This window comes from Boleophthalmus pectinirostris, unplaced genomic scaffold (assembly GCF_026225935.1).
Source record: "Boleophthalmus pectinirostris isolate CB_2022bp ecotype Guang Dong unplaced genomic scaffold, ASM2622593v1 HiC_scaffold_20, whole genome shotgun sequence".
NCBI lineage: Eukaryota > Metazoa > Chordata > Actinopteri > Gobiiformes > Gobiidae > Boleophthalmus > Boleophthalmus pectinirostris.
This window is the reverse complement of record NW_026571153.1, coordinates 10,199,320-10,208,727: the sequence shown is the minus strand read 5'-3', so window position 1 is coordinate 10,208,727 and position 9,408 is coordinate 10,199,320. Positions and strand designations below refer to the sequence as shown.

The window sequence follows — 9,408 nt, the reverse complement described above, 5'->3', positions numbered from 1 at the left end:
GGTGGTTTCAGCGGTAATGCCAGCGCTGGAAGATGGACCAGTAAAATTAACAGTTTTTTTCTTGGAGATGAGCTCTTTGTCTTTCTCAAGGAAGCTGCATAATCGCTTCAAATTCTTCCTTTTGAATAGTAGCGGGAAGACTGCGGACTTCATATTTTTGACCAACAAACAGCTAAAAACAGAAAACACACATTTCAATAGTTAGTAATATTCAGTCAATCATTCAAGTTTTAATTTACTCTTACAAAAAAGCCAGAGCATTGGGTTTCCTGGCATTTCTTGAGCGTGTCTAAGTGCAGTCGTGCAGTGTCATGGTGTTCAGAAATAGGGTTTCCCACTCCACAGCGGAGATCAATCATTCTGAAGTCATAGCCTCTCTGTTTACAGTACAGATACAACCTGGGATACACGATGTCCATGAGAGCACCTCTTTCTACCACCGAGTCTGAAACACAACACAGTATTAGTGATTTATGTTAATGCTTTAAATTACAGCTCCTAGATTGCACAGAATTGACTCTTGTGAGCTTTAAGACATGTTATAATGATGTTATTGCTTCAAAAACATACCTGTATTTGTGTTTTCTTTCATTCACACATACTTGAGTAATCCTTTGTTATTTTATTGTTATTATTTGTTTATTCATTTCATTCATAAAGTATAAAAAGGCATCAACAGTGTCACAACATCAAACATACACGAAATTAATGAAAAGGAGCAGAAAGAAGAGTCATCTTATGTTATCTGTTCCCCTTTTTCCTTTTCCAGACAATATATCAACACTGATAGTTACTTTACTTATTACTCGGGATGTAACAATAACCAAAACATCGTGATATCATATTGTCAAAAGTCTCTTAATAATATCGTGGGCTGCCACAATATATCGAATTACAAGTTCCTTTGATTAAATGCATGGTTTTATAGTAACAACAGCTTATAAACAACAGGAACTACATATCCCATGATTCATTTTAGTACAGACAACATGAAGAGATATGTTTTTTACTTGAATTCCTTGGATTATGATGGAAATAATTCACACCAAAATCTTGTCAAGGTATTTCAAAAGCAAAAAAGTGTCCCAGCTACAGTTTTATTAGCATTTTCAAAATATCCAAATAAATAACGTACCGTGAGATGCATATCGTGATAATATCATACCGTGAGATTTGGATTTGGGATCGTTACATCCCTACTCTTACCTACCTCTTTAAAATGCTATGTTTCACCTTGTGATGTCATGAATTTATAGTTTTCAAGTGAAAAGTTACCATTTACCTGTAGTTTAGTAGACATCGGCAATTCTAGGGCTGAAATTATCCAAATAATTCTAGTTAAGGTGTACAGTGTTTAAAAACAACAGTGGAGCACTTCTTGTATTTTTAGTCTGAGGGAAGAACTCTGCCTAAATAAGTAAGAGTTTTGTGTGTTAAACATGTGTGAAAGAAACAAAACACAACTCCAGATATGTTATAACAAGATCAGAAAATTGTGTAACACGAGCCTTTGAAAAAGACTTCTTATATTTTTTCTGGGTATTTACAGTTTGTTCATTATAAACTGCAATGTTGATCTGAAACTGTAGATCCAATCAACATGTAAATAAGTTAAAATGAATCAGACACCATCCATCCTTCATTAATGCCTAAACTATCCCAGTCTGGATAAAAATGAAATGTTTTACTCACCTTTATAACCTCCACAGATGTAGACTGTGAACCTCTTTTCATCTTGTGAAGGCCCCAGTTTCACCTGCATCAGAGAATCTGACGCTCTCTTTAAAGTTGTTTCTAGAAAATCTTTATGGCCGTCCTTTTTTTCATTATTTTTCAGGGTAGAACTACAACGCCCGTCTGTCTCGCTGTCCATATTGTCTCCTTTAACTTGCACATGATTAATGAATGAATCTGTAGATGCCTCATGATTGTTCCTTTCAAAGTTTAACAGATCTTCCAAGCCAACTGTCTTTAAAGGCTTTACCTGTAAACAAATGCAAGCAAATTAAAAATTAAACACGCCTGCATGCATGGTAAGAACACGCCAAACATTAGAAAAACCTTGTCTCTGTGGCGGTCACGAATCACTGGTAAATGCAGACTTTTATCTTTATTCTAGAGGTGATTTATTACAGGGTTACACATTGTTCATAACAGGAATAAATAATGAGTATCTAGCAAATGGCTTTAAGTGTAATTACATTTGCATACGTCTCAGCAACACGCTTTTTGTCCTCCTAAAAGGTGATATTAAGATGTTTATTTCATCATAATATCATGAAAATCACAATAATCTAATACCTTAACTGAAAGTGGTCCATTGCTTATTGCTGGAAACATGGAGCCCTTGTTCTTCAAAAACACACAAAGATTGCATAAGTTTAAATAAGCACAGTGTTGATTCTCAGTGTTATAACAATATCTAAAGAAGATTTTGCTAAAAGACGTGCCAAGAAGATGCTAGAAGGATACGGGTTAAGAAGAGAAAAGTCAAAAAAGCAGTTTGCAACAAGTTTTCAAGCATGAAGACCAAAAGGAGTAAAGTAACAGTAATAAGAAACGCAACAGTTATTCTTACATGGTCCCTATTTTTCTCTGTAAATGATGATCTTTTGAGTTGAGCCTTCATGGTTCATAAAGAGCGATGGAGATGAGGAGCGATGCACAAACACGCACAGATCCATGGCACAAACGCACACAGCTGTGATCTGTAGAGAGGAGGGCATCGGGAAACACGCGGAAACTCTTCACAATAAAAGCTCAGGTCAAGAAAATTGATTCCCCAAAGATAGGGTGACCAGATTTTCAAAATAAAAAACTGAGACGCCCCAGGTTTGGTAGTGGTTGGTAATAATGCAATTGTGAAACGAGTGCGTAATTAAGAAAAACTTTTATGCACTCTAACATGTGAGTCAGTAGTCACATTTTCTTTGTGTTTTGGTCTTTTTTAAGCAGCTTTTCTGTATTTTACCTAAACGAATGACAATTAATGCCTCTCTTTACTGCTGACAGGTATCAATTTGGTCAAAAATAGGGTGACCATGGACATTTCTTGTGTAAAACTAGGACAAATTATTGGCTTTGGATAAATCTGCTGGGACAGGGGACACAGGGCTCAAAACTGGGACTGTCCCGAGTAAATAGGGACGTCTGGTCAACCTACCCAAAGATAAAATGTAACCTAACATATTTTAGTCCATTAGTGCATGAAGCACTTACACTTAAATCTAAACAAGATGAGTAAAGTTTTTTTTTTTTTACTTATCGTGTAGTAGACCCAATAATATGAATAAAAATAGAATACACAGTTATAGACCAAACATTTTATTTTGATGTAAAAAGTCTGTATTTAAGAAAAAATACATCAAGTAACATGAAGTACATTGGATTATTTGTCATAAAAACGACCCCAAGCCTTCACAAAGTAATGATGATGTTTTTAAACTCACAGAGAAACATGTATGAGCCTGATGTCTGGCTGGTGGATTTGATATCAAGAAACATGGCAGTGAATAAAAGTCGCCAATCCTATCCACCTGATGAAGACAGTGCAGGGTACAGAGTATAGGTCTCTGTCTGTAGGTCTCTGGTCTTGCGGTAAATGTGGCATCTGAAAAGGGATGGCTGAGTTCACTGACCCAGCAGACTTTGGTTCTCAGGATGGTCTGAGTATCAGAGAAGAGGTGTAAAGGCATCAAAACAGCAACCACCGCGGCTGCTTCAAGTTCACAATTTACAGCAGAACAAATATCATCGAATCAACACTTAACACTTGAGTTACTTCAAGTTTAGTCATCGTCCTTTCCTCCTGTTTTGCTCAGCTGCAATAAGAAAAAATCATATAGAGACATGTTCAACTTTAAAAAAGTAAGAGGGATGTAAACTTTATACTCACATGCTGAAGAGCAGATCAGAGATAAAATGAAAACAAAAGAACAATACGTTTAGTATAATAATTAAAAGACATAGAAGTTGTTGTTGGAGTGCACCATCTAGTGGTGAAAAAGGCACTTACTTTAATGACATCCACCCAGTTCCAACCTCTGGGAAGCTCTCCTTTGTTATCTGCAGATTACAACAGCACTTATTACAAATGTAATGTTATGGCGATACAAACAATATCAGTATTCATATAAACCACACAGGAACACTGATAGTGAATTTTGCTCACTTACGATGTCAATAAAAGACTTTCTGATTACATTATTTTCTATATTTAGTTCTTATACTTGAACAATGGTATAAGTTTTCTTGCACAATTTTGACCATGATTGTCCAACTAAATGTACACGGAGTTCCAGCTCTTTGTAAATAGACTTTAGTACCAGTAGATTCAGTGAAGGAGGAGATGACCTTTAGTGTGTGGACGACAGCAGTTGAATTATCCATATTATTGTTTGTCTAACCTCAATGTAAAATGTTGCTTTACAAAAGTATGCTGTTATTACAGCTGTACATTAGAAAATGTACTACAGATTAAAGAATAACAGATACCTGTCCTGTTGACCATCCTTCTCTTCTGTGCTTTAGTTAGTTGCTCCTTCTTTTCCTTCTTCTTGGCTGGAGTTGTAACTGTAGCTTCATTACTTGAGATCAGTGTCTGAAACATACAAACAGTAAGTTCTTGATCAGTATAATACAGTGTAATTAATATGCTAGTACTTGAGTGACATGACTCACCACAGCTTGTACTATGGGTTTGTGATTCTCCATGAGGGATTCTTGATTTTCCTTGGCCCATTCAAACAATGTGTACATCATTGCTGTGCCTAGATTGGCCTCTACTTGTTCCTCCAGTTTTGACAGAATATACTGTTTAGTCTCTGGAGAACTATAATAAATACAAGTGTTTGACAAAGAGTTAAAAAGGGTTAGCTATCATTGTCCACACACACTTATTATACTCAACAAATAGCTGTCATAGCAATAATATGCTTACATCTTGTTATTGAAAAACGCATCAAGAGACATTTGGGGCGCTGTCTCTGGATACGTGTCTGGCCAAGACACGTCTAAGATGAAAGCTTTGGAGTCCTCCAGGTCTCCTATCTGTTCACATTATAAACAATAAACAAAACAATAAACACATTATTTCATGGATGGACAGTACTTGACTTTTAAATGTTGCTTTAATAAAAGAGATGTAAAGGCAAAGCACTGACCCTGAACTGAAATGACACGGGGCTGATCTCCTTGAAGCACTCATCGCCCTCGTAGATGGAGCGCAGAGCCTCCAGCTCCATCTGAAAACACACCGCACACAGATGAAGCATTTGTGAGACACTTCCCGTCAGCTAAAGTGCCCTGTATTCAAACGTGCCAGTATACAGAGCATCTTAATGTGCCAGTACACAGAGAACAGTCTACAAGCACCAAAGCACCAGAGTCTGCTCTCCAGACCAGCTGACTCTTCAACAGGCTCTGTCACAGCTCACATGCTAGCACGAATGTAGCATTACCTCTTGTTCCTCCTTCGCTGTCATAGTTTGTCTTGTCCTCCTTGTAGGGGTCCTTACTATGACCTATCTTAAAATGGTAGAGTTTCTGACTTAATGCCCCATTTTTGTCTCTAAAACTTTAGTAAGGTAAAACCACACACTTCACCGACCGCCTCATCCACCATGATAACCTGCGCATGCGCAGTTCGGTCCACAAAGCTCCGTGAACTTTGAACTTCGTACATTAATAATTATCAAATATACTTGTTTTTATTCACACCAATCAGATTCCCATGGCATCAAAATGATTTTCGTGAGGTCAGAAAATAATTTTCCACTAAACATATGCTACAAATGTCAGGACATCACGTGTGATTTCCTCAGGTTAGCAGAAGGGGGCGCTATGAGCTTACTTTTGAAACTAACTCATTGCTCCAAATTAATAGCTTACAAATATTCTTATTGTTTGTAGATATATGTTTGCACATTATAGGCTACTATTTTACTGAAGGCTTTTGTTTTGGAAGCTTTGATTGCAGAGTTAAGGTGAATAATGCGTAGGCTATTTGTCATGCATATTGATATTGACAGACCAGTCCCTCCTCAGTAAGCTTCAGTGTCTCTCTTTTTATTACTCAGCACTAACATATGCAGGAGAGCAGCTCCGGGACAGCCAGTTTGTACTGTTCTGCCCCATAGGACAGAACAGAAAGGTACCTTAATTGAAGACGAAATATTTAGCGCTGAAGTATACAGAAGAGACACTGTTTGTTTTGCCCATCCATTTCAATGTTTATCTGCCAGAATCAATGAAACTTTGTGCCAAAGAACATGTTCATTTTCTATAATCACACTTGTACACAGCAATCCATATTGGGGCGTATGCTCAAGTAACCTAAACCTAATCCATTTTTTGTAACATTCAATAGGCCCACAACCACACACACACAGAGCTGCCTTTTTCTCATCAGTTTAATCCCTCATTCTTTTATTATATCAATATTCATTTTGCTGCAAGCTGTTTGGCAAGACACATTACCCATGTGAATGTGCTCTGAGGTAGAAGAGGTCAAACAGACACACAATAACAGCCGTAAGTCTGCCCCAGGGCAGCTGTGCCTTCAGACGTTTATACATTGTGTGACTGGGGATTTGAGAAATGTTAAGCATATGGTAGAGTTTCTGTCTCCAGACCTTTGATGGACAGTTTGCAAATTTAGTTTAAAGGTCCAATATTACACAAAACTGATTGAGCTTTAAGCCATGTTATAATGTTGTTACCTCGTGAAAAACATACCCAGAGTTGTGTTTAGTTACATTCATGCATTTTCATGCATGCACAATCTTTATTATTAGTCTGTCTACATCTTCAATTTTCCACATTGTGATGTCATTTAGTGGTAGTTTTCAAGTTAACAACTACCTTTTACTTAGTTTCATAGAGACAAGCAACTGCAGCATTAAAATTATCCTAATGATTCTAGTGAATGTGTATGGAGTTTAAAAACACAGTGGAGCACTTCCTGTACTATCACATGACATCACGAGGTGGAACAGAGTGATTCAGTCTGAGAGAAGAACTCAGTCTAAATATGCAGAGTTTGTTTGTTTGATGAGGAAAACATCATCGTAACATAGATCAGAAAATAGTGCTCCATTAGAATGTTAATGAAGTTTCTGAGTGCACCAGTCATTGTCACACTATTTCCTTCGCTAATGTATTTTTTTTTTACCAGCTTGTCTGGGGATTCTGACACACTTTTCACTTTACACTCATGAAACTTTATCAATAAGGACTTAGCAGGATTCCCCACTGACACCCGGTCTCTATTCTCTGCAAAAACAACCCAACAAAATCTTCTCCTTCCATCAGCTCGCAAACTTCCTCAAGAAAATCACAGTGAGGGAGATGTTTATTTGGATTAGCACATCTCTGGAGAAAGCGCACTTCCACTCGCCAATTTAGAAACGAGCCCTATAGGCCAGACGTCTTTGGCAGAGTGGATAAGTTAATTAAGAGCAGTACAGAGGATGATAGCGGTCTTGTCTTTTGTCTTCCATCTCCGCTGTACAATGATTGCGTTTCACACTTGCATTTTGTTGGCAGCGTGTCATTATGTAGTGGAAGAGAAGATAAAACAAGAGGCCATTGTTCAAGGGCAGAGTGGATCCATCCGAACCACAACAGACAAACACAAAGGCAATGTAGAAGTCCTGTCTTTTGTCGGGGGGATTGTAATCTAGAATCATTGGTGGATGAAGTACTCAATTTTGTAATTTAAGTAGTAGTAAATACAGATACTTGAGAAAAGAGCAAAGAAATACTCAAGTAAAAGTAAAAGTGTTACATGAAAAAATCTACTTAAATATTAAAGTACTTGTTTAAAAATGTACTTCATGAATAAAAAGTAAAAGTATTCCGTGCATATTTTGAGATCTAGCTTCAGATCTAGTGATTCGTATACAGATTTGTGCTGATTTTTTTTCAATGGACACAATAGAATCAATCGTTTCTTTTTTCTTGCTGTTTTTCTTTGTATATTTTTGTTTTCTCAAAGCCCCTCGGCATTTTCAGCAGGTCTCAGACAATAATAAAAAATGCATTTGCTTTTCAGTTCTGTTGAAAGATGCAGTGGAGTAAAAAGTATAGATGCCTGCTCTCAAATGTTGTGAAGTAAAAGTCTACTTGAAAACCTACTTAAGTAAAGTACAAACACTTAAATTTTATACTTAAATACAGTAATTATTATAGTACTTTTACTTAGTTACATTCTACCACTGACTACAATCGTTCAACTAATACAGAATAAATTAAAGACAAGTATGGCAAACTCTGTATTTGGTTTCTAAATATATTAAAAACAGTTTTAAAAAAGTTAGATGGTGACACGAGTAAGTTTTCAGTATTGATTATATTATTTTATAGTATAATTTTTGATGAAATGTATGGCCACATTTCACAATAACCGTGCAAAAAAAGAACGAGATCCATACTGCAGTTCTCCGAAGCTCCCAAACTTTTATTTCAACAACACCATAACGTGATGTTTTGGGTCAAGCCCTTCTTCAGACATAAAAGGTTCACACCTGTTATATCCTCCTGAGACCCGGTCCATTCATTTGTTTTCTTTATAGTGAACACTGAGTTAACCAGTCTCTTTTAAGTGTTTTGAGATTATAGGGTACTATCATGCCGAGGATAAAAATAAATAAATAAATAACTCAATAGGAGTTTGTCTGTGGCTGCACTATGATTACAAAAAGAAGAAATTAAAAGGGAATCTAAAATCTTTTTGAGGCGGCTACAGAATCTTGTAAGAGATGTTGGTCATCAGAAAAGATGTTTTTGTTAGGTTGTTAACTTCACATGGATTTAACACCAAAATGTTCCCGGCGTCCATCAGAGAGGACATGTTACAAAATCATAAATAAAAATAAAATGAACAAAATCTAAATGCTAAGGTGTTCATTTACCTCCAAATAGAGGGAAAATGACAAAAAATATATATATTGCAATACACTTTTTTTCTTCGCGTTCCAGGAGGATATATAGACTCAAGTCTGGTCACTTAACCCACCATGTGATCAGTCCCAATAAAAGAAAAATGTTTTATGATTACAATTGTTGAATGAAATCTTTAATACAAAACAGGTGTTCATTCTGTGTAAAGTGTTGTATTGGTTGACCACAGACTAAAGAATTTACACTATTTACAATTTATATACAAATCAACAAACAGAAGACCATAACACATCTCATAATAGCATAAAATAAGTCTCCACATTGTAAACCACGTACCTACCAATCAGCAAAGAGCTGTGAAGCCATGACGTCAAACTCAAGCGCCTGTCTGGGTCCCTTTTGGTACAACACAACAGTAAACAAAGCGTCGAGATGGATGTAGATGAAGCCATACTTTCTGTGTTGGCAACGATTCCCGAGATTGAGGATTTTTAAAGCCGGAACAAA

At 36.6% G+C, this 9,408-nt stretch overlaps 2 protein-coding genes across 2 annotated transcripts; both read right to left on the bottom strand.

The window, feature by feature from the left end:
- Window positions 1-40: 40 nt before the first annotated feature.
- On the bottom strand, window positions 41-2,681 carry LOC129409841 (uncharacterized). Its single transcript, XM_055156647.1, has 7 exons — window positions 2,579-2,681; window positions 2,302-2,352; window positions 2,202-2,237; window positions 2,062-2,115; window positions 1,693-1,984; window positions 246-445; window positions 41-172 (listed from the first exon to the last, which is right to left on the bottom strand). The coding sequence occupies exons 1-7, from the start codon at window positions 2,627-2,629 to the stop codon at window positions 86-88; spliced, it is 771 nt and encodes a 256-aa protein (XP_055012622.1). The 5' UTR covers window positions 2,630-2,681; the 3' UTR covers window positions 41-85.
- Window positions 2,682-3,308: 627 nt separating this feature from the next.
- rwdd (RWD domain containing 4) lies at window positions 3,309-5,640 on the bottom strand. Its single transcript, XM_055156479.1, has 7 exons — window positions 5,460-5,640; window positions 5,163-5,243; window positions 4,940-5,049; window positions 4,681-4,831; window positions 4,495-4,600; window positions 4,016-4,065; window positions 3,309-3,898 (listed from the first exon to the last, which is right to left on the bottom strand). The coding sequence occupies exons 1-7, from the start codon at window positions 5,481-5,483 to the stop codon at window positions 3,860-3,862; spliced, it is 561 nt and encodes a 186-aa protein (XP_055012454.1). The 5' UTR covers window positions 5,484-5,640; the 3' UTR covers window positions 3,309-3,859.
- Between the last annotated feature and the right edge of the window lie 3,768 nt (window positions 5,641-9,408).

Coding starts and splice junctions, on each gene's coding strand:
- LOC129409841 (XM_055156647.1), bottom strand. CDS start 2,629: ATGAAGGCTCAACTCAAAAGATCATCATTTACAGAGAAAAATAGGGAC. Junction 2,116..2,201: donor TTGCTGAGACGTATGCAAAT/GTAATTACACTT, acceptor AATCACCTCTAG/AATAAAGATAAAAGTCTGCA. Junction 446..1,692: donor CATCTGTGGAGGTTATAAAG/GTGAGTAAAACA, acceptor GTTGTGTTTCAG/ACTCGGTGGTAGAAAGAGGT.
- rwdd (XM_055156479.1), bottom strand. CDS start 5,483: ATGACAGCGAAGGAGGAACAAGAG. Junction 5,050..5,162: donor CCGTGTCATTTCAGTTCAGG/GTCAGTGCTTTG, acceptor TAATGTGAACAG/ATAGGAGACCTGGAGGACTC. Junction 3,899..4,015: donor ACTGGGTGGATGTCATTAAA/GTAAGTGCCTTT, acceptor TCTGCTCTTCAG/CATGTGAGTATAAAGTTTAC.